The 19,424-nt window shown below is 36.7% G+C and overlaps 2 protein-coding genes across 9 annotated transcripts in view; one reads left to right on the plus strand and one right to left on the minus strand.

Moving 5' to 3' along the window:
* ARL13B (ADP ribosylation factor like GTPase 13B) overlaps positions 1–19,424 on the plus strand; it is a 78,457-nt gene that overhangs the window by 33,342 nt on the left and 25,691 nt on the right. For 2 of the 3 annotated variants that reach the window (XM_066347577.1, XM_066347578.1), the window contains exon 3: positions 1,250–1,499. The exons of the other annotated variant lie outside the window; for it this stretch is intronic. In XM_066347577.1, the coding sequence (XP_066203674.1) occupies positions 1,250–1,499 (250 nt within the window). The remainder of the gene's footprint in view (positions 1–1,249; positions 1,500–19,424) is intronic. 3 annotated transcript variants of the gene reach the window in all.
* STX19 (syntaxin 19) lies at positions 6,891–17,732 on the minus strand. 6 transcript variants are annotated; one of them, XM_066347099.1, is made up of 6 exons: positions 17,471–17,732; positions 15,291–15,488; positions 14,370–14,435; positions 10,398–10,579; positions 10,110–10,306; positions 6,891–7,805 (listed from the first exon to the last, which is right to left on the minus strand). In XM_066347099.1, exon 6 carries the CDS (start codon positions 7,790–7,792, stop codon positions 6,908–6,910), a length of 885 nt encoding a protein of 294 aa, XP_066203196.1. In that variant the 5' UTR covers positions 7,793–7,805; positions 10,110–10,306; positions 10,398–10,579; positions 14,370–14,435; positions 15,291–15,488; positions 17,471–17,732; the 3' UTR covers positions 6,891–6,907. The 6 variants fall into 6 exon arrangements, with proteins under 6 accessions (XP_066203196.1, XP_066203197.1, XP_066203195.1 ...); XM_066347100.1 differs by lacking the exon at positions 15,291–15,488 and having other exon boundaries at positions 14,370–14,420; XM_066347098.1 differs by lacking the exons at positions 14,370–14,435; positions 15,291–15,488.

Genomic DNA, 19,424 nt, shown 5'->3' on the forward strand with positions numbered 1-19,424 from the left:
ATACCTCTTGCCTTTGCCATTCTGTTCCTTAGGCCACTTTTCTGTCTAAATCCTATCTAGCTTTAAGGCCTAAGTCCCAGCTCCTAGTTTAAGTCTTTCTTGAACTTCAGTAATCTTTTAAATCTCTTATTGCCATCACCATTCCTGCAGTTCTCATCTTATACACCCTGCACCTTCGTTGTGTTGTCATCTACAGAAGTTAAGAAAAGATTCAATTATACATTTACAAGAACATCCAAACCATGTTTCTAGAAAAAGAATGAAATCTCTATATTTGTAAGCTGCCCCCACAGGTTTCTTTATTCCAATTATAGCTTGAATTCAGTTAATTAAAAAAGAATGGTCCGGCCCTGGCCGGTTGGCTCAGCGGTGGAGCGTCGGCCTGGTGTGCGGGGACCTGGGTTCGATTCCCGGCCAGGGCACGTGGGAGAAGCGCCCATTTGCTTCTCCACCCCCCCTCCTTCCTCTCTGTCTCTCTCTTCCCCTCCCGCAGCCAAGGCTGCATTGGAGCAGGGATGGCCCGGGCACTGAGGATGGCTCCTTGGCCTCTGCCCCAGGCGCTGGAGTGGCTCTGGTCACGGCAGAGCTTCGCCCCTGGTGGGCGTGCCAGGTGGATCCCGGTCGGGCGCATGCGGGAGTCTGTCTGACTGTCTCTCCCCGTTTCCAGCTTCGGAAAAATACAAAACAAACAAACAAACAAAACAAACAAACCAAAAAAAACGAATGGTCCTACTCTTCATAGCTTTTGTCATTCTTTGGTTCTTTTAAATCACGCTGAATGTTCAGACGTTCTTTATAACTCCACAGCAGTCGTTATGGTCCCTGGGGATGTCTGTGGTATTGAAGCGTTGAAATTTTTATTGTTTATAACTTGGAGAGTAACTAGCCTTAAGGCAAAAGTTCATTTATTTGTTCATTCTACAGTTACTAAGTACCTGTTACACAGTAGGCATTATTTTAGAAACTGGGTTTATATTAATAAAAACAAACAAAAACAGAAATTCTTGTTTGCGTGGAGTATAAATTTAAATTGGATATTTTATAATATTCACCCTTCTCCCAAACCAGTATGCTTAGATGATGCTTATTGTGTAAGGAAATAATAAACATTTCCATTCCATCATACTCAAGTATGATACTTTATATGATCATACTCAAGTATATGATACTTTATATGTCATTTAAGTTGTAGTGTTAAATTGTTATTAACTTCAAGTCTAAAGATTTTTATTTATATCATTTGAAACAGAGTATCCTGAAGACGTAGCTCCTACTGTTGGATTTTCCAAAATTGACCTCAGACAAGGAAAGTTTGAAGTTACTATCTTTGACTTGGGAGGTGGTAAAAGAATCCGGGGAATCTGGAAGAATTACTATGCTGAGTCCTATGGGGTAATATTTGTTGTGGATTCCAGTGATGAAGAGAGAATGGAGGAGACAAAAGAGACAATGTCAGAAGTGCTAAGACATCCTAGGATATCGGGAAAGCCTATATTGGTGTAAGTAATGTTGGTGTCATTGTTAATGTATAGAAGCAGTGGCATTAACCAACAAAGAAATTTACCTAGGTTACAAAATACTGAGTGAGCTGAAATAGTCATTCCCCAGTAAAATAAAATGTATGTTAATCAGCTGGGAGTTGTTAATATACTGAGGCCTTTGTTATAATGCTATCCTTAGGGATTAAGGGTTGAGGCTATATTATGAAGAAGCCTTATACATAATTAGAACTCCTAAGAATTCCAATATAAACTCTTTGTTTTAGTTGATAATGTACTTTTAATCAAATTTTGCATTTTGAAGTGCTTTATTAACAAGATTCTAGAATGTTTTTCAAATTTCCTTCCTTTAATAACTAATTTGTGTTTTGCCTTTGTCCTTTTTTCTTGAAGAGTATTCTTGTTTGAAAGTTATTTAAATGGTTTATTCTTTTAATGCCACATTGATGTCTCAATTTTTACCTCTACGTTTCCAAGTTAAATATGTTATTCTGTCATTAATCAGGTGCTTAAATCATTTTGTCCAGCTGCCTACACCTTTTTTTTAAAAACTTGACAAGGGACTGTTGTGTTACTTGCCCTCATAGCACTTCTGCATAATAAACACCAGGTGGTGCTATAACTGCAAGACAGCAAAGAGCAGGTTGAAATGGAAGGGCACAACTTCAGGTTACTCCAGTTTTTAGAGTAACTGAATGTCTTCCCTTGCCTTCTTGTTCATTTGCCTTCATTCTTGTGTTTCATTAGTAACAATTAAAAAAAACCCCAGACAACCATGTGGTTAAATGAGAAATTGTAAGCAGAGTTTCTCAGTAGTCCTTAATAGTCAATGCGTATTTTAAAATGAGGCAGTTTGGAACTATAATTACAAAAAGTAAAACTTTATTGTATCACTTATTGGTAAAGCTCACACTGTTTAGTTTTTATACATATAACCAATTAGAGAAATTATTTGATTTATCTAATCAATTCTCACCTTTTTTAGACATCAGCATCAGCCCAGGCCTCCTACATTTTAGAGAGTAGGGCCAGGAATGCTTCTGGTTTTTTTTCATAGGTTTTTCCAGATCATTCTGATGCACAGCAAAAATGGAGACCTTTTGGTGGAAAGGATGGGCTTTGGAGTCAGTCCTTGGATAGCTTATTTAATTTTCCTGAGCTTCAGTGTCTCCACTTGAAAGCAAGGTTTTTAATGCCTGTGTCGTCCTGTGAATTCCAATACTGTGTTGAAAGCATCCAGTGCAGTGTTTTACTAGTGTCCTATAAACGTGGTAGTGGGTATGAGTAATCACTGATGGTAGGTTGGGTCCAGAAGGGGGGAATGAGGAGATCCAGTTTTGAAGTGTCTCGTCATATGAACTTAGGCTACGTGAAGCTTTTGATTATAGAAAATAATGTAATTTAGTGGGTAAGAATATGAGACTGAGCACTCATCAGAACCAGTGGGTTACTAGTATTGTGTCTCCATTACACAAGGGTGCTTAACCCTTGGAGTAGTCTTTTCATGCTCGCTGACCCCCAGGAGTAAGTTTTTTTTTTTCAAAAAATGAAATTAGTTCCAGTTCCAGTTTTATTAACTTAAAATCATGTTTGTTTGATAACCAATTTATGGAAACAAGAAGAACATACATTTGCCTTTTTTTAATGTTGCCTTACACATTTTTAAAATAAATCGATTGTACTCTGGATGGTCAGGAGGCACGAGGATGTACATGAACGTTCGTATTACTCAAAGGGTTAAGAAGTTTTTCCCATTAAGGTAATAATTTTAAGAAAAATTACTGTTAGTACCTATTAAGCATGTGAATAAAATATACAAAGCGTTCAGCAACCAATTGGTTAAATATAATGTTATTTTTGTTGCTTGGGTTAGGATGATGCCATAGTTTTAAAATATAACACAATAGTATATTATACATTGCTATGAAAATCTCTGTGCTGGTCTTGCTTTAAAAGTGCTCTGTATAGATATAAATGCTAGTAGAAAATTATTTTACAAATCTATCTGAATATAATTCTGCTAATTAATATCACATAGTACTTAGTATTCTCAGTTTTCATGATAAACAACTTAGGACCATTGTAAACAAGTATCATTAAGGCTGTAGATAAAAGGGTATAGTACGACTTTAGAAGGGGCAAAAGGAATATGTCACCACCTGATTAGTTGGAGAGTTTATTATTAGTTTTAAATTGATCTTTTTTATAATGTTTCTTAAGTCTTTGAAGCCGGCATATGAAAAACACCCTTTCCTTCAGTAACGCTTGATAATTGACACAGTGGAAGGCTCTTCAATTTCTTTATAAATTAAAAATTATTTTAGAGTGTTAGGAGGTATATGTATGTATATTTCTGTCCCTTAATCTACTGCACTTTCAATTAATGATTTTGCCTCATACTTCCTTGCGGAAATATATAGAAATGTCACATAAGAATTCTCATTTTCCCACCACCAGATAGATCTGTTCAACTATCTGTTTATATTCCCAGACCTTGCTTTTCTCCCTGTGATATGGAAGAGTAGTTTCTGTGCCTGTCCAAGGCCTTCTCCATTTGTGCTTCAGACCCCACTCCTTCTTACTTTTGCGTGTTATCTCTTCCCTGTCTTATATCAAGGATGTCTCTCTTCAGAGTATTCCCATTCATGTGCTCTCGTGTTTCTGAACTTTAAGTACTACAGGGTACTTGCACGCCACATCCTTCTCCAGCCCTGGACTCCTTCTCATCGTTCTCTACTCACACTTCTGGAAAGAATCGTCTGCAGTGGCATTTGTAATTTTTCACATCACATTCTTTCCTCAGTCTACCCCACTTGTGCCTGTGTCCCTACCGTTCCTTGAAACTGCTCTTGTTGGAATCAACACATTATCTCCATGTTCCCAAGTCCGTTGTCACTTTGCCGTTCTTATTTTACCTAACACTGACAATCTCAGCTTGTTCTTAAACACCCTTCCTTTGAGTTTTGCAGCACATTTCTTTGTTTGACTCTGACTTCATTGATGGTTTCTTCTCAGTCTCCTGTATTAACTCCATTTCTGCTTTAAATCTAAATTTTGGAATACACCAGGCTCTTATTTTATTTTATTTTATTTATTTTTTTAAGTGAGAGAAGGGGAGATAGGCAGACTCCCACATGTGCCCTGACCCAACAATCCCTATCTGGGACCCAATGCTTGAATCAACCAAGCTATCCTTAGCACCTGAGGCCAAGGCTTGGAATGACTCAGCTGCCCTCCTCAGTGCCTGGGGTCAAAGATCTAACCAGTTAAGCCACTGACTATGAAAGGGAAGAGAGAGAGAAGGGGGAGGCGGGGAAGAGAAGTACATGGTAGCTTCTCATGTGTGCCCTGACCGGGGATCGAACCAAAGACGTCTGCAAGCGTGGCTGATGCTCTGTCCACTGAACAAACCAGCCACAGCCTTCCAGTTTTTTATATTTATATACTTTTTAAGAGACTTTATCCTAAAGTCACCTAACTTTAAATACCATTTATTTACTCAAATGACCAAAATCTGTACTTTCTACTCTGACATCTCCCAAGAGCTTCTACTGATATAACTAATACCTTAGAAACCTCCACTTGGACACTTTGTATCACAGATTCTCATGGTCAGTACTGTCTTTTCCCATCTCTGTATATGGCAATATCATCCAATCAGTATCCTGTAGTTTCTACCTCTTAAAACTATGGCAAGTTGGCCCTGGTCAGTTGGCTCAGTGGTAGAGCATTGGCCCTGTGTGTGGATGTCTCAGGTTTGATTCCTGGTCAGGGCACACAGAAGAAGCGACCATCTGCTTCTCCACCCTTCCCTCTTCTCTCTCTTTCTCTCTCTTTTCCTCTCTCTCTCTTCCTCTCCTGAAGCCATGGCTCGATTGGTTAGAGCAAGTTAGCCCAGGTGCTGAGGATGGCTCCATGGCCTCGCCTCAGGTGCTAAAATAGCTAGGTTGCTGAGTAACAGAGCAATGGCCCCAAATGGGCAGAGCATCACTGGTAGGGGGCGTGCTGGGTGCATCCCAGTTGGGGCACTTATGGGGAGTCTGTTTCTCCGCCACCCTGCCTCTCACTTAGTTTTAAAAAACCAACTATGGCGAGTTTGTTTAATTTTCTCTTTTTTGTAACCACCTTCTCATTGTTTTCTCGACCTATATGCTTGTCTCCCACTCATTTGCCCCTACTCTGCCTACAGTAGACAGAATGATTTTTCTCAAATATAAATTATATACCATTATTCCCCAGCCAAAAACAGTCTGGGGACTTACATTGATCATACTTGCTGTAAATTTCAGACTTACATGACTGACAGTCTTAACTCTACCCCTGCTGACCTTTTCTAACTTCATTTCCTCCCTCACTGCTCTTCGCCACTACAATATAGCTGTTTTGTTCATTTTTCTTTAAGTGGAGTAAATTATACCCTGCTCAGGGTCTTTCTACTGCTTGTGTCTTATGCTTGAAATACACCATCCCTTGTCCTTATTATTTAGATTTTCACTTAATATTGCCTTTCAGAGAGGCCTTCACTGATCACCCAACCAAAAGAAGCGACCCTGATAGTCTTTGTCTCATCATATCCTTTATTTAGTCTGCCAAGAACGCAACATGAGCTGAGATTTGAATTTGTTAATCTGTTTTCTCCACTAGAATGTGAGTTACAAGCTTCTATCTCTGTGAGTTCACACTAGATTCCTCGCTCATAGTACAGTGCTTTGCTTTGCAAAACAGTGATGGAGAAATTTTTGAGAGTACAGTTAACTTTATTTTGTACTTTATTTGCCAGCCCTTCTGATCTGTGTGTAATACAGTGTTGTGAATTGACCCAAGCTCAGGAAAACAGTGCCTTAATTTACTTTCTTAGACCTTAACTAGATTCAGCTCCCAGTTACCAACTAGACTCTTCATCAAGTACATAGTTCGATTTTTTTCAGGATTTGTTGACCATTGAGTTACTTGACGATATCTCTGTGTAAAGTTTTGTGTTTTATTATTCTCTCCTTGAATTTAGAACCCTCCGACCTCTTGTTTTACACAATTTGTAACTACCAAAATGTTCCCTAATGAACCACGAGTATTGTTTAAGTAGTCGTCACTTACTGACTTTCGTCTTTTAAGAGCATTGGAAATTACAAAAATATATAATAGAGCTTGATACCTGATTAGAAACTTAAGATCATTCATCTCATTTTCAACAGCTAAGTATACTCTTTTTAGTTGAGTAAAGGAAGACATGTTATGTTACTGGCTTTGGAAGTTTATGTAATTCTAGTGGGTATGGGCTAAAGGGGGAAATTATAACTTAATAGAGATGAAAGGTATGCAGAAGAATTTGTGAAATGAAGGAAAACAAGACACTGAAATATGGGACATTCTGCATTCTGAAGCTGGGAAAAATGTCTAAAATAGCTTCTTTATTTTGAGCCACAGCATGGACAACACCAACAGCACAGTACCCGACAAGGATTTCTCTTCTTGTATCTTACGGCTAGTCCAAATTTCTCTTTGGTAGTGTTGACATACTCTTTTGTACCATTCACTATCATTTCAATATTGTTGATGCTGTCTCCTTGTTCCTCTACTAGAAGAAATATCTGAATGAAAAGCTCCCTTAAATCCTTTATTTGATTCTCCAAATTAACAAGTTCCTTGTGTCTCTGTTCTATTTCTGAGAGTTGTGCTTTAGTGATGCTGGTTTCTGTAAGCAAACTTTCATTAAACACTTCCCATTTTCCTTGATGAAGCATGTCATTGACTACTTCTTCTGGCAGTTCTTTCCCAGCAACTTCAAGCTGACGGAAAATAAATGTCTTGCACTTCTCTTGCTTTGCTGCTATTGTGTCATTGTGCATGAGCATAGTTTGCCGGAAATGGCGGGACATTGCAGCATGCTGAGATTTAAGTATTCTTGTGATCACTGACGATGGACCACTTTCAGCCTCTGAATTTTTAGCTTCTTTTAGTAAATCATCCAAACCTTTTTTAATGTGTTCTGCTTGGATTTTTATCTCCTTTGCAATGCCAGACTCTCTCTTAAGCAGACTGAACCTTCTCATTGAAGCCACCAGACTTTTCTGTTGCTGTCCAAATTTTCGAACATCATCTGTTAAATTGTTAAGGCTCTCTTGTAGTTTAAGGATCTCATACAGGTGTCTCTCAGCTACAGGCTCTCTTTCATAAATAACAGCTTGCTGCAGAAACCTTCCCTGCTCCTCTGCTTCTGTAGTTGACACCTGCCTGTCTCTGGAGAGTTCGAATTCCTTTGTCCGTTGTTTTAGTTCTTGAAGTCTGTCCTTCATCTCTCCTCTCCTCCTAAAAAGCAAAAATAGTTGTGTTGAAAATGAAAAGTTTAGTCTTTTCCCCTAGAGCAGTTGGCCTCACATAGCTATACCTATCTCCCAGAAAAAAACCTTATAGTTTTCTGAAAAGAGGTTTAAAAATTAGAAAAATCAATAACAGTTTCCTCATAAACAACTAAAATAGAAGAAATAATTTGTAAATTACTTTGTATGATGTGGGACTACTATGAGTGCCATTCAGTTGAGTGGAGTAGTTGAGAAAGCAGTGATAAAGATATAACAGCTCCCCCCAATTTTTTTGTGTCATGATACTACCACATAATAATAAATTTTTCTTGATATAGGATGATATATCTTAGAATGGGCAATTTGGCTTGACCATATTTCCAACTCTTAAAATTAAAATGGCACCTTGAAAGTACCCTTATTGACCTGTGGTGGCACAGTGAATAAAGTGTTGACCTGGAATGTTGAGGTCACCAGTTCAAAACCCTGGGCTTGCCTGGTCAAGGCACATATGGGAGTTGATGCTTCCTGCTCCTCCCCCTTCCTTCCTCTCTCTCTCTCTCTCTCTCTCTCTCTCTCTCCTCTAAAATCAGTAAGTAAAATCTTTAAAAAAAAAGTGCCCTTATTACTAAAGATACTGTTGCTGGTAAATTTGGTCTGTGAAATGTTTAAAAACATCCTTATTTTACTAAATATGCATAATGTAATTAAAACCAGTGTAGTGACAGGGAAGATTTCATGTGAGACCTTATGGATAGTATTGAATTTATACTAAAATTTCTAAAGCTTCCATATTAACACATTAATGACATAGTTTTGTGTTTCTATCCATTACATACATAGGAAAACATATTCTTGGTCTGATTATGCTGAGTTCTCATTCTTAGCATTCTTTTGCAAAGATATCCATACTGTCTTAAAATACAATTTATATAAGTGATATTCTTACAAACATGAGAATATATTGATTTAAAATCTTATTTTGGGGGGGCACTGATAATATGACATTTATTGCACTTTGTGTTGGTAGTTATCCATAGGATCAAGTTGATGTGTATGATTTATATATATATATATATATATGCACACACAGATATATATATGCACACACACACATATACATGTATATTTATATGCATACAGACTGGGGCCAAAGTAGGCTTACAGTTGTTCACATGGAAAATAATACGATAATTAATAAATAAATAATACAAGAATAAGCTGTTTTGCATACTGACAACTGTAAACCTACTTTTTTCCCATGCTGTGTATATCTAAAATGAAGTGAATCAAAGCTATCTTTGTTAATAAAATACTTGATTTTCACAGAGCATCTTGACTTTAAAAGGACATTTCATGGTATTTTTGCAGCTAAGGAACTATGAAGGGCATTACAAATAGCTCATTGAACACACACATAATATCATATGTCAATCACAGAAAAAGCTCTCTAATATGCTGCTATGTTAGGGGACTCAGTTTTGATATATTTATGCTAATACTTTTACCATTGATTTGGATATTTGTCATAAAGGCATGCTTAGCAAATATATTGATGGCACAAAATTTGGAGAGCTCTTCATTATGTTAAAGTATAGAGTTGGGATTTAAAATTAAAATAACATGGAACATTATACTAAAGATAGCAGTATGTTTAACCAGGGTAGATATAAAATATTCACCTAGTCATTAAGAACACTTCACATCTACAAAATGGAAGACCCTTGCATTCATAACAGTGCTTATGAAAATTACAGGAGATTTTAGTTCACTGTAAGCTATCTAAACCATTAGAATAGTCATTATTCTTTTATTAATAATAGTGTTATACCTAGATTGACTAAGAAAGGTATTTGTTTCTCTGACTATACACTAGTCAAAGCAAATGGAAGAGTGACTTTGTTAAGCTCTGAGTGTGATTATTTTGAGATGGAAATTCCTAAGTTAGGAATTTCCAGAATGTCATGGAAAGGATGAGATTGGAAAACCATGCATAGTATTTAGATAATTTTTTCTTAATGGAAATATTTGTGCTGCTGAAGAGAAGATATAAGGAATATCTACAACTGTTTTCTAAAATGTGTGGGTCTGCTCCCTGGCTGGTAGCTCGGTTGGCTAGAGCATCATCCTGGTACACGAAGGTTGCTGGTTCAATCCCTGGTCAGGGCACATACAGAAACAGGTCCATGTTTCTGCCTGTCTGTCTCTCTCTCTCTCTCTCTCCTTTCCTCTCATTCTGAAATCAATCTAATAAAAATATTTTTAAAATTAAAATGTGTAGGTCTGTGTATATAAAAATGATTAGACTTACTTGGCATAACTCCGAAGGCCAATGGGTAGGAATTACATGGAAAGAGGTTTAGTTTAGTGTAAAGAAGATTCTTCGAACAAGGAGAGCCGTCCTGGGATGGAATCAGCTGCTTCATGAGATAATACACTGGCCGTCACTGGGGATGTGCAAGATGTTCTTGAATGGTGACCTCGTCGAGGATGTAGTAATGATGATGCCTGCACTGCATAAAATGTTAAACCAATGTCTTGATACTATCCGTTTGGTTTTAAAGGACGGACATTTTGTCAGATAATTACTGAAACTTACTATATGCAGAGTTTTAAGTGCTGTGGTGTATATTCAGTAATTCCTGTCCTTAAATAATTTACTATCCGAGGGGTGATGGACAATGTACAATTAAAAGTGTTTAAGATGTCATGTCATTTTTGATATAGCCATAAGCTTTTTCTTTTTTAAATTAGCTCCTTTAAATTGTGATTGTTGTTTTCCTAAAGAGAATACATAAACACAGTTTAAGAAGTCAAATCATTTCAAAGCTTATAAAGATATACAGCCAACTGCTCTATGCCCCATCGCACCTCATTTTCAGTTCCCGACTCCCAAAGGAAGTCATTGTCAGCTCCTAAGCTATATGTTGCTTTTAAACCCACTATTTCTAGTTAATTTGCTTTTGTAGGTATTTCTGCTTTCTAAGATATAAAACTTATTCCAAATCTGTTATAAAAAATGTGGGTTTAACTTTATATACCCCCATCCTTTCTCAACTTTTAACCTCCAATATAGATACATCACAATTTTTGGTTAATCAAAATTCTGTTTACATTATTATGACTAAGCAAATATTATACATATATACCAGAGTCACGTAAGGTACTATGTACTTTCTCAAAAGTATTGCTTTTCCTTATTTCTAGGCTATCTCTGTGGATAGAGCTAGGAAATTTATACTTTTATAATATTTTAAGAACACTTTTAATTAACATATGTACACATATACAGGAAATGCCCAGAACAAAATGTTCAATTTGATGATTTTTTCACAAAGGGAACACATCCATGTAATCATCACACTGATCAAGAATTATTAAACTTTTTATTTTTTTGAAATTATTAATTACCTAAGTTTTCAGTTGCTTTATTTTATACATATACAACACTAATTCATTCTAAAGCTCTTAAACTGAAAATTATCCTCTTAATCTATTTAAATCCAATAGGCATTCTGGTTTTTTATTTCATTTTATCATTTCATCTCTTGAGGCTTCCTGCCTGGAACCCTCGAGCTTGATGTGATTTATCAAATGGCTGTGGTGCTGGAATTTTCTTCTCCCTTATAGATCTCCTGATTTCTGGTTCCTGATATTTATTCCTGGTTTACCAGCCGTACCAATGTGGCTACAACTTTTATTCTGAAAAAAAAAATTTTTTTGAGAGAGACAGGGAGGGAGAGAGGGTACGAAGCATCAGCTGGTAGCTGCTTTCTCTAGCTGCTTTCTCTTTAGGTGTGCATTGGTTGCTTTCCTCTGTGCCGTGACCAGGGCGAGCCTGTGTCTCCTGGCTCAAGCCAGCAACCTTGGGCTTTCCACACTGATGACCTTTGGGTTCAAGCTGGTGCGCTTTGGGATCATGTAGACCAGTGGTTCTCAACCTTTCTAATGCTGTGACCCCGCAATACAGTTCCTCATGTTGCGGTGACCCCAAACCAAAAAATAATTTTGGTGGCTACTTCATAACTGTAATTTTGCTACAGTTATGATTCGGAATGTAAATACCTGATATGCATTATGTATTTTCCAATGGCTTTAGGTGACCCCGCTGGGGTCGCGACCCACAGGTTGAGAACCGCTGATATAGACAATTCCCCTGCTCAAGCCAGGGACCCTGCACTGATGAGCCTGTGCTCAGAACCGCTGACCTTGGAGCTTTAAACCAGTGAGCGCTGCTTTCTGATGCTTTATCCACTGCAACAGACTCTGGAAATGTTTTTTTTTTTTTGTATTTTTCTGAAGCTGGAAACGGGGAGGCAGTCAGACAGACTCCCGCATGCGCCTGGCCGGGATCCACCCGGCACGCCCACCAGGGGGAGATGCTCTGCCCATCTGGGGCATTGCTCTGTTGCAACCAGAGCCATTCTAGCGCCTGAGGCAGAGGCCACAGAGCCATCCTCAGCGCCCGGGCCAACTTTGCTCCAATGGAGCCTTGGCTGCGGGAGGGGAGAGAGAGACAGAGAGGAAGGAGAGGGGGAGGGGTGGAGAAGCAGATGGGCGCTTCTCCTGTGTGCCCTGGCCGGGAATCAAACCCGGGACTTCCGCACGCCAGGCCGACACTCTACCACTGAGCCAACCGGCCAGGGCTGGAAATATTTTTATTCTTTTCTTACACCCAGGTGACTTTTTTTGTGGATATAACTCTAAATTGGAAATTATATATTTACGTAGAATTTTGAGAATTTTGCTGTGTTTTCTTCTAGCTTCCCTTGTTGCCCTTGAGAAAGCTGCCATCTGATTCCTGATATATTGTGTAAGATCTGTTTTTTTGTTTTTAATTTTCTTTCCTGAAAGCCTAGGCCTTTTCTGTTTGTTCTTGATGTTCAAAATTTCACAATCACAGACTCAATGTAGGTCCTTCTGCAGTATTTGCTAGACATTTAGCAAATACTCTTTTCTACCTGAAAATTCATTTATTTAGGATTGGGGGAGAGGTCCTAATTTTTTAAAGAACTTGACCTCCACTTTCTTTGCATACTTTTCTTTGAAGTTTCCCTTATTTAGATGTTGACTTTCTTAACTACTCGAATATTCCTAATATCTGCAAGGTAAAATTTCTTGCCAGAGACTACACAGCTAAAAAGTGGAAGAGCCTATATTCAGATATAAATCTACCCAATGTAGATTTGTTTTTGTTCCCAAAACCTTAGTGATAGATTATCTTAGTAAAACATATTACAAATGAATTTGATCTGTATCAAATACTGTATTAATGTTATTAGTATAAATACTATGTTTAAAAGGGAAAAGTCTTGCAGGAAGTAACACAGCATATCAAATCAAAAGTAGTTATGTTGTTTACAGCTTTATTAGGATCTTTAATATAATCAGACCCAATTAAGCCTCTTCTAATCGAGGAGAAGGAAAAGAATTAGTTCTGATCTCATAGACCTACATCACAAGAAATTTCTAAGAAATTTTAAATCCTCTCCATCCTGTAGAGATGGAGATTACTATATTATCTTTTATGCTTTAGCTCATAGTCATAGACTGAGATAAGAGAGATAGAAAGTGAGATATCCTTCATTCCTATTTATTTGTTTTTTAAATATACCTCTTATTAAAAAGAAAAATAAAGATTTTATATACTGGTTTTAGAGAGAGGAAGTAGGGGAATGGAGGATGGGGGGAGGAAGCAAGAAATATCAACCTGTAGTGGTTGCGTTCGTTCCTGTTTATGTACAGAGACTTCTCTTTCCTGTTTTTTGTTTGTTTTGTGACAGAGACAGAGAGAGCAACAGAGACAGACAGGAATGGAGAGAGATGAGAAGCATCCATTCTTCCTTGTGGCACCTTAGTTGTTCATTGATTGTTTTCTCATATGTGCCTTGACTGGGGAGCTACTGCAAACTGAATGACACCTTGCTCAAGTCAGCGACCTTGGGGTTTTGAACCTGGGTCCTCCTCATCCCAGTCCGATGCCCTGTCCACTGTGCCACCACCTGGTCAGGCTTTTTTCTATTCTTATACTAACCTGCTACTATGAATTTTTACAGCTACAAAGTATATAGCAGATATGCTGTTTGTTGTATAATTTTTTAAGTGGACTTGTGTTTCTGTTAATATGGAAAAAAGAAAAGAGTAATAGTATTTATGTACAGAGACTTTTGAACAGTGCAGGGGTGGGGGATCAAAACAAAACATTTTGAATTTTTTATTCATGAGAATTAGGTTCTAGCTAATGCTTATATAGCTGCTAAGAAGCATTTAAAACTCTTTAAATTTGTCAAGAACAATGTCTCCAACTTTCTATTTGGAAGTGTGACTTGGGACAAATCCTGAAACAATCCCCTTTCACATTTTTATGGCTGGATCTATCTTTTTTAAATTAGAAATAAATGATCAATTCTGTTAAAAGCCTTTTTTTCCCCCCTCAAGCATCATAGTTAGTTTTTTTAAGAAATAATACTTCAAATTGCTATGATAGCGCACAGTATACCTTTGCAAAATACCTTTGGGAAGGTAAATGTTACTGTCACTGATTTTGGAAACCAAGATGTTCGACTCTCACCCTTGCAGAGACTTTCTTCTCCTGGGTTTCTGTTCATGGAAGAACAGTTTTCTAAAAGAGTACCCACTTTCGTGTTTGAATAAAAAACACTTTAAGGAACTCTTCAAAATATATTGATATATAGTTTATATTTATTAATTTAATAACCTTACTAGAAAAGAACAGGTAAATATGCTGAATCTTTTTTTCTTAGGACTAAATCTCTGCATGTTACTAATGTTGCAGGAAGAACAGATGCCCTTTCAGGGCGTGTGCATCATGACACGCCAAGTATAGTAAATGATGTTTATATAAAACTATCAAGTTTATACTGTGTTCATCTTGGTTTATGGATCTTATGTCTTCTTTTGTTTTCTTTGAATAAAGGGCATTTATATTTAAGGTCTTTTATATTATTAGATTATTTGGGTTTCTTAGGAATAAATACCTTTGTTGTGGCCATCGACTATTTCTCTGTGTGGTGGGCAGGTGGATTTTGTGAACTGACCAGTGGTTCTTCTTCACTGGGGAATGGCATTATACAAGAATGCATGCAGTGCCTGCATTGTGGATACATTCTTACACCGTTTGGGGACCCTGTCAAGTTTGCCTTTTGTAATCCAGGTAGTATAACTATGGGTCTAATTTTTCTCTGCTCGTTTTTTTATAGCCTGAGTGGATCCCTTACTTCCTGTTATAATCCTGAACAAACTAACAGAGATTTTCTCATCTCTGTATATAGACTGAGTTTGAATTTTTCGTTCACTACTTCATCTAGGAAGCTCAGTTTTAGCTCCTTATCATGCACACACCCTAAGTCCCAGCTTCTAGTAGCTCATGGAGTTGCTTTAATTCCTCCTCTCTACTTTGGCTATGACTATGTTCCCTCTTCATTTCTGGCGTTTGGAAATTTCTCTTTCTTACTTACATGTAATGATGTACTTTTAAAAGTTGTTTGTTTTGCTTATGATTATATCAAACACTTCTGTATGTAGAAGAGGAAAGAATTTCTCTTCTGTGTGTCTTGACTGAAAGTCATAGGTGATTATCTTTACAGAGTTAACATTCAGAATGTTCCCCAAGTCCTTGTTCATCTCTGCAGAAATTTACCTAATGTAGGTACTCGGGTGCGTATACCTGCTGTAGACAAATAGTATTTTCAGTTGTTGCATACTTATAACTACATGTATAATTTCTAATTTAATTGCTTAATCATATATTTTATAAAATAGAATATTAGGCAAGGTGAGACATCTAAGCATATTACAATTTGAAAGTTGGAAGAGACAAAGTTCATGAACATAAAATATTAAGCTCATAGTTATCAAAACATTTAATTACTTAGGCTAGCCTTGGCCTGGTAGCTCAGCTGGTTAGAGCACTGTCCTGATATGCCAAGGTCGTGGGTTCGATTATGGTCAGGGCATGTACAGGAATCAACCAATAGCCAATGAACGCACAACTAAATGGGACCGCAAATCAGGATTTCTCTCTCTCTCCATCCCCCTTTCCTCTCTTTCTTTAAAATCATTTTTAAAAAATTTAATTGTTTAAGCTAAGTGAAATTGATGAGACTACCATCTTACACAATTTTTTTTATATCTTAAATTTATTCTCCTAATGGTGGAAGAGTTGTATTCAAATATAAATCATCTTTCAGCATGCTTAACTTACTCCATTGCCATAGGTTTTGTATTCTACTGTCAATAACTGACTATATTTTTCAGCTTAAACCTCTTATTTGCAAACAAAAAGAACACTAATTTAAAGACATGGTAACAACTTTGACAATTTGGGATAGATACTTTATAGATGTCCAGAATTTTAAAGACTTTTTGAATTATAGTTACTATATTAAATAAATTATTTCAAAATATGCAACTAGTTTTTAGCTAACATCAAATGGTTGGATTTTTTGTTTGTTTTCCTTTTGTATATGAGGACAGCTTAAAGATGTCCCTAGTTTAATGATGTTATAGGTATATTCTCCTCTTTGGCTATTTAAATGAAATTTTAAAAATTGCCAGTTGCATATATTTTCTCTAAGTTTAAATTATCTAATGTTTTTGTGATGTAGTCTTTCAGGGCTTTTTAATTCTATTTTTTATTTAGTTTTAATATGTTAATTTTTAACTTACTTGTTTAATGTAACAATAAGACCATTTTTTCTTTAAATATTAAGAGTTCTTTTATTTTGAACTCTTAGTTCCCTGATGAAGTACATTATACATTCATAATATGATTTTTGTCTTAAATTTAAAATTGCATAGCCATGAAGATAATGTGTTATACATATTATGTAGCCCACTTTCAAATCTACCCTTAAAACATTTATTAAAAGCCATTACTATTTTTATTTGAAATGGATTATTTACTAAGGTCTAATAAGTAACAATGATAAAATAACTTGGAAGAAATATCAGAAAATTAACTATGTTTTGGTTAAGCCTCCATATATTGCATAATTTTGAAAGTATCAGACCTTCCAATGTATGTAGCAGTTAACATAATTCTGACTTAAAAATGTAAAACTATCAAATGAAATATATTTATATTAAATTTATGATTATGTACTTTTAATACACTAGTTAAAATATTTTAAATGAGTATTTTGATATTTTACAATAGTCTTCTTATGAGATTGTTTTCTAATGTCCTTAAATGATTTTAAAATATTCTGGGAAACAATGAATAAATTAAGAATGTCTGGAAAATGATCTTAAGTTTTTAATGGTGAAACATATATGTGAAATTTCGGCATAAGTTTCTTTTTAGAATTCAATGTTAAAAGTGCTTTTTAAAACAAGCACTGTATGATTAATTTATAATCAGTCTACAAAAGAGAATTTTTTTTAAGTTTGTTTTTAAAGCAACTGACTTTTTAGTGTTTCCAAAATGAGAAACTTTTTTAAAGGATTTAAAAGAAAAAATTGATTTTTATTATAGTGGTCTATTTCTGAGTTCTCTTAACCCAAATCCCATTCAAATTTATTAGCAGATCGACCATCTGCCGGTAGAGTGGTCCAAATCTGAGCAAAATAGGTCATTTTAGTGAACGTCACAGACTCAGGCTGTGGGTGCCTCCTCACATTAGAAAACACAGAAAAGAGTGGTTTATTTACCTTTGTCTTGTTCCCTTTGCAGCTTTTCCACCTGTGGCGTTGTAGTCCCGCCTTTGAGAGAAAAAACAGTACCATCTGTAACGTTTTGATCAAATTATTTAAGTCTTTATCTTGTAGTTCACAGGCAATTTCTGGATGGTTTTCATATAATTAACTTAATTGAAAACCAAATTATAAAGCCAAAGAAGTTAGAGATAAAGTTGTTCTTTTGCTGGGAAAAACAAATTGCTTACTTCACACCTGGAAAATCCGGTTCTGCCTGTTAACCACCCATTCTTTAGATTAAAGGAAGGTTCTTTTCATTGGAGCTAGTTGGTAACAGGAAGTCCTTGTTAAACTGCCTATATAGAATATTTGGCACAGCCACTGTAATTCCAGTTCTATATTACATATAAAACTACATTAGTCACTAAAAAGGGGGTCGGTATTTAAACAAAAGGTTCTTTGATTTCTTTAGGTATCAAAACTTGCTAAATGTACAGAATTTGGAATAAATAAGAATGGAAAGAAGCATATGTAAAGGGTTTTGTTTCATTTACTTTAAAATGATTGAAAATCTATCCTATTTTAGGAAATCCCGAGGGCCTCATTCAGAAAATCACTGAATTTCAGAACTACAACTGCCGGAAAAGAATAACTATCTTGTAACTTTCCACTTCACTTTTCTTTTTATTATACCTGCAATTTTTTATTTTAAAATGAGTTTCTTTCATAGTTTTCAATATAGAAAAATTTAAGTTATGCAGCCATACATGTTATGCTGTTTATTATTATCAGTATTACAACTCAAAATTAATTTTTGCCAGAGTGAAAAATTGTTTGAAAAGTTAGAAATCAAATGTTTGTAACATTACTAAATCTCCTTCCTGTCCCCTCCACCCACATTTTTGCCTCATTTTTGATTTGAGGTGAGAGGAAGGACATTGGTAGAATTTCTATCCAGATAACATTTGCATCTATTCTTTGATTTAGTAACCCCACTTCCTAAAATCTGTCCCCCAAAGAAGGAAAGCACTCTTTCCCACACTTCTTCTTCACAGCACTTTGTAAACGCGGGACCCTGGAAACAACCCAGAAGTCTTTCAGTGTGAGTCTGGATGAATCAGTGATGAAACATCCATGTAATAAGCATTTGGCTTATTTATAAAGAATATAGTAATAAAGTAGGTGTCTGTAAGCTCCTTTAGGGTAATTTTAGGATTTGCTGTTATAAAAAATGGAAGGTGGCGGTAGAGCGTCGGCCTGGCGTGCAGGAGTCCCGGGTTCGATTCCCGGCCAGGGCACACAGGAGAAGCGCCCATCTGCTTCTCCACCCCTCCCCCTCTCCTTCCTCTCTGTCTCTCTCTTCCCCTCCCGCAGCCAAGGCTCCATTGGAGCAAAAGATGGCCCGGGCGCTGGGGATGGCTCTGTGGCCTCTGCCTCAGGCGCTAGAATGGCTCTGGATGCAACCGAGTGACGCCCCAGATGGGCAGAGCATCGCTCCCCGGTGGGCGTGCTGGGTGGATCCCGGTCGGGCGCATGCAGGAGTCTGTCTGACTGCCTCCCCGTTTCCAGCTTCGGAAAAAAGGAAAAAAAAAAAAAATGGAAGGTGTGCACAAGAGTACAGGCTGTTCCCGGGTCACGACTGACATAGATTCTCTAGTTTTGGAAATGTTTACTTATATGCACAGAATGGTAAAAATAAATATTATATTCAGAAAGACATATGTCTAAGGTGTATTTGATAGGTAAATGTACCTGTTCCAACTTACATACACATTCAACTAAAGAACAAACCTACTGAACCTATCTCGTTCGTAATCCAGGGAGTGCCTATATATATTATAGGCTAGTATTTTAGAAAGAAAGGGAATTGGAGACACTTATATAAACCTCCACCAACTAGTCAACTGCTGTGAGTATCTATAGTGCCCAAATTGTGATCTTCAAAATATCATTTTCCCCATCTACATGT

This window comes from Saccopteryx leptura, chromosome 8 (assembly GCF_036850995.1).
Source record: "Saccopteryx leptura isolate mSacLep1 chromosome 8, mSacLep1_pri_phased_curated, whole genome shotgun sequence".
Classification (NCBI taxonomy): domain Eukaryota; kingdom Metazoa; phylum Chordata; class Mammalia; order Chiroptera; family Emballonuridae; genus Saccopteryx; species Saccopteryx leptura.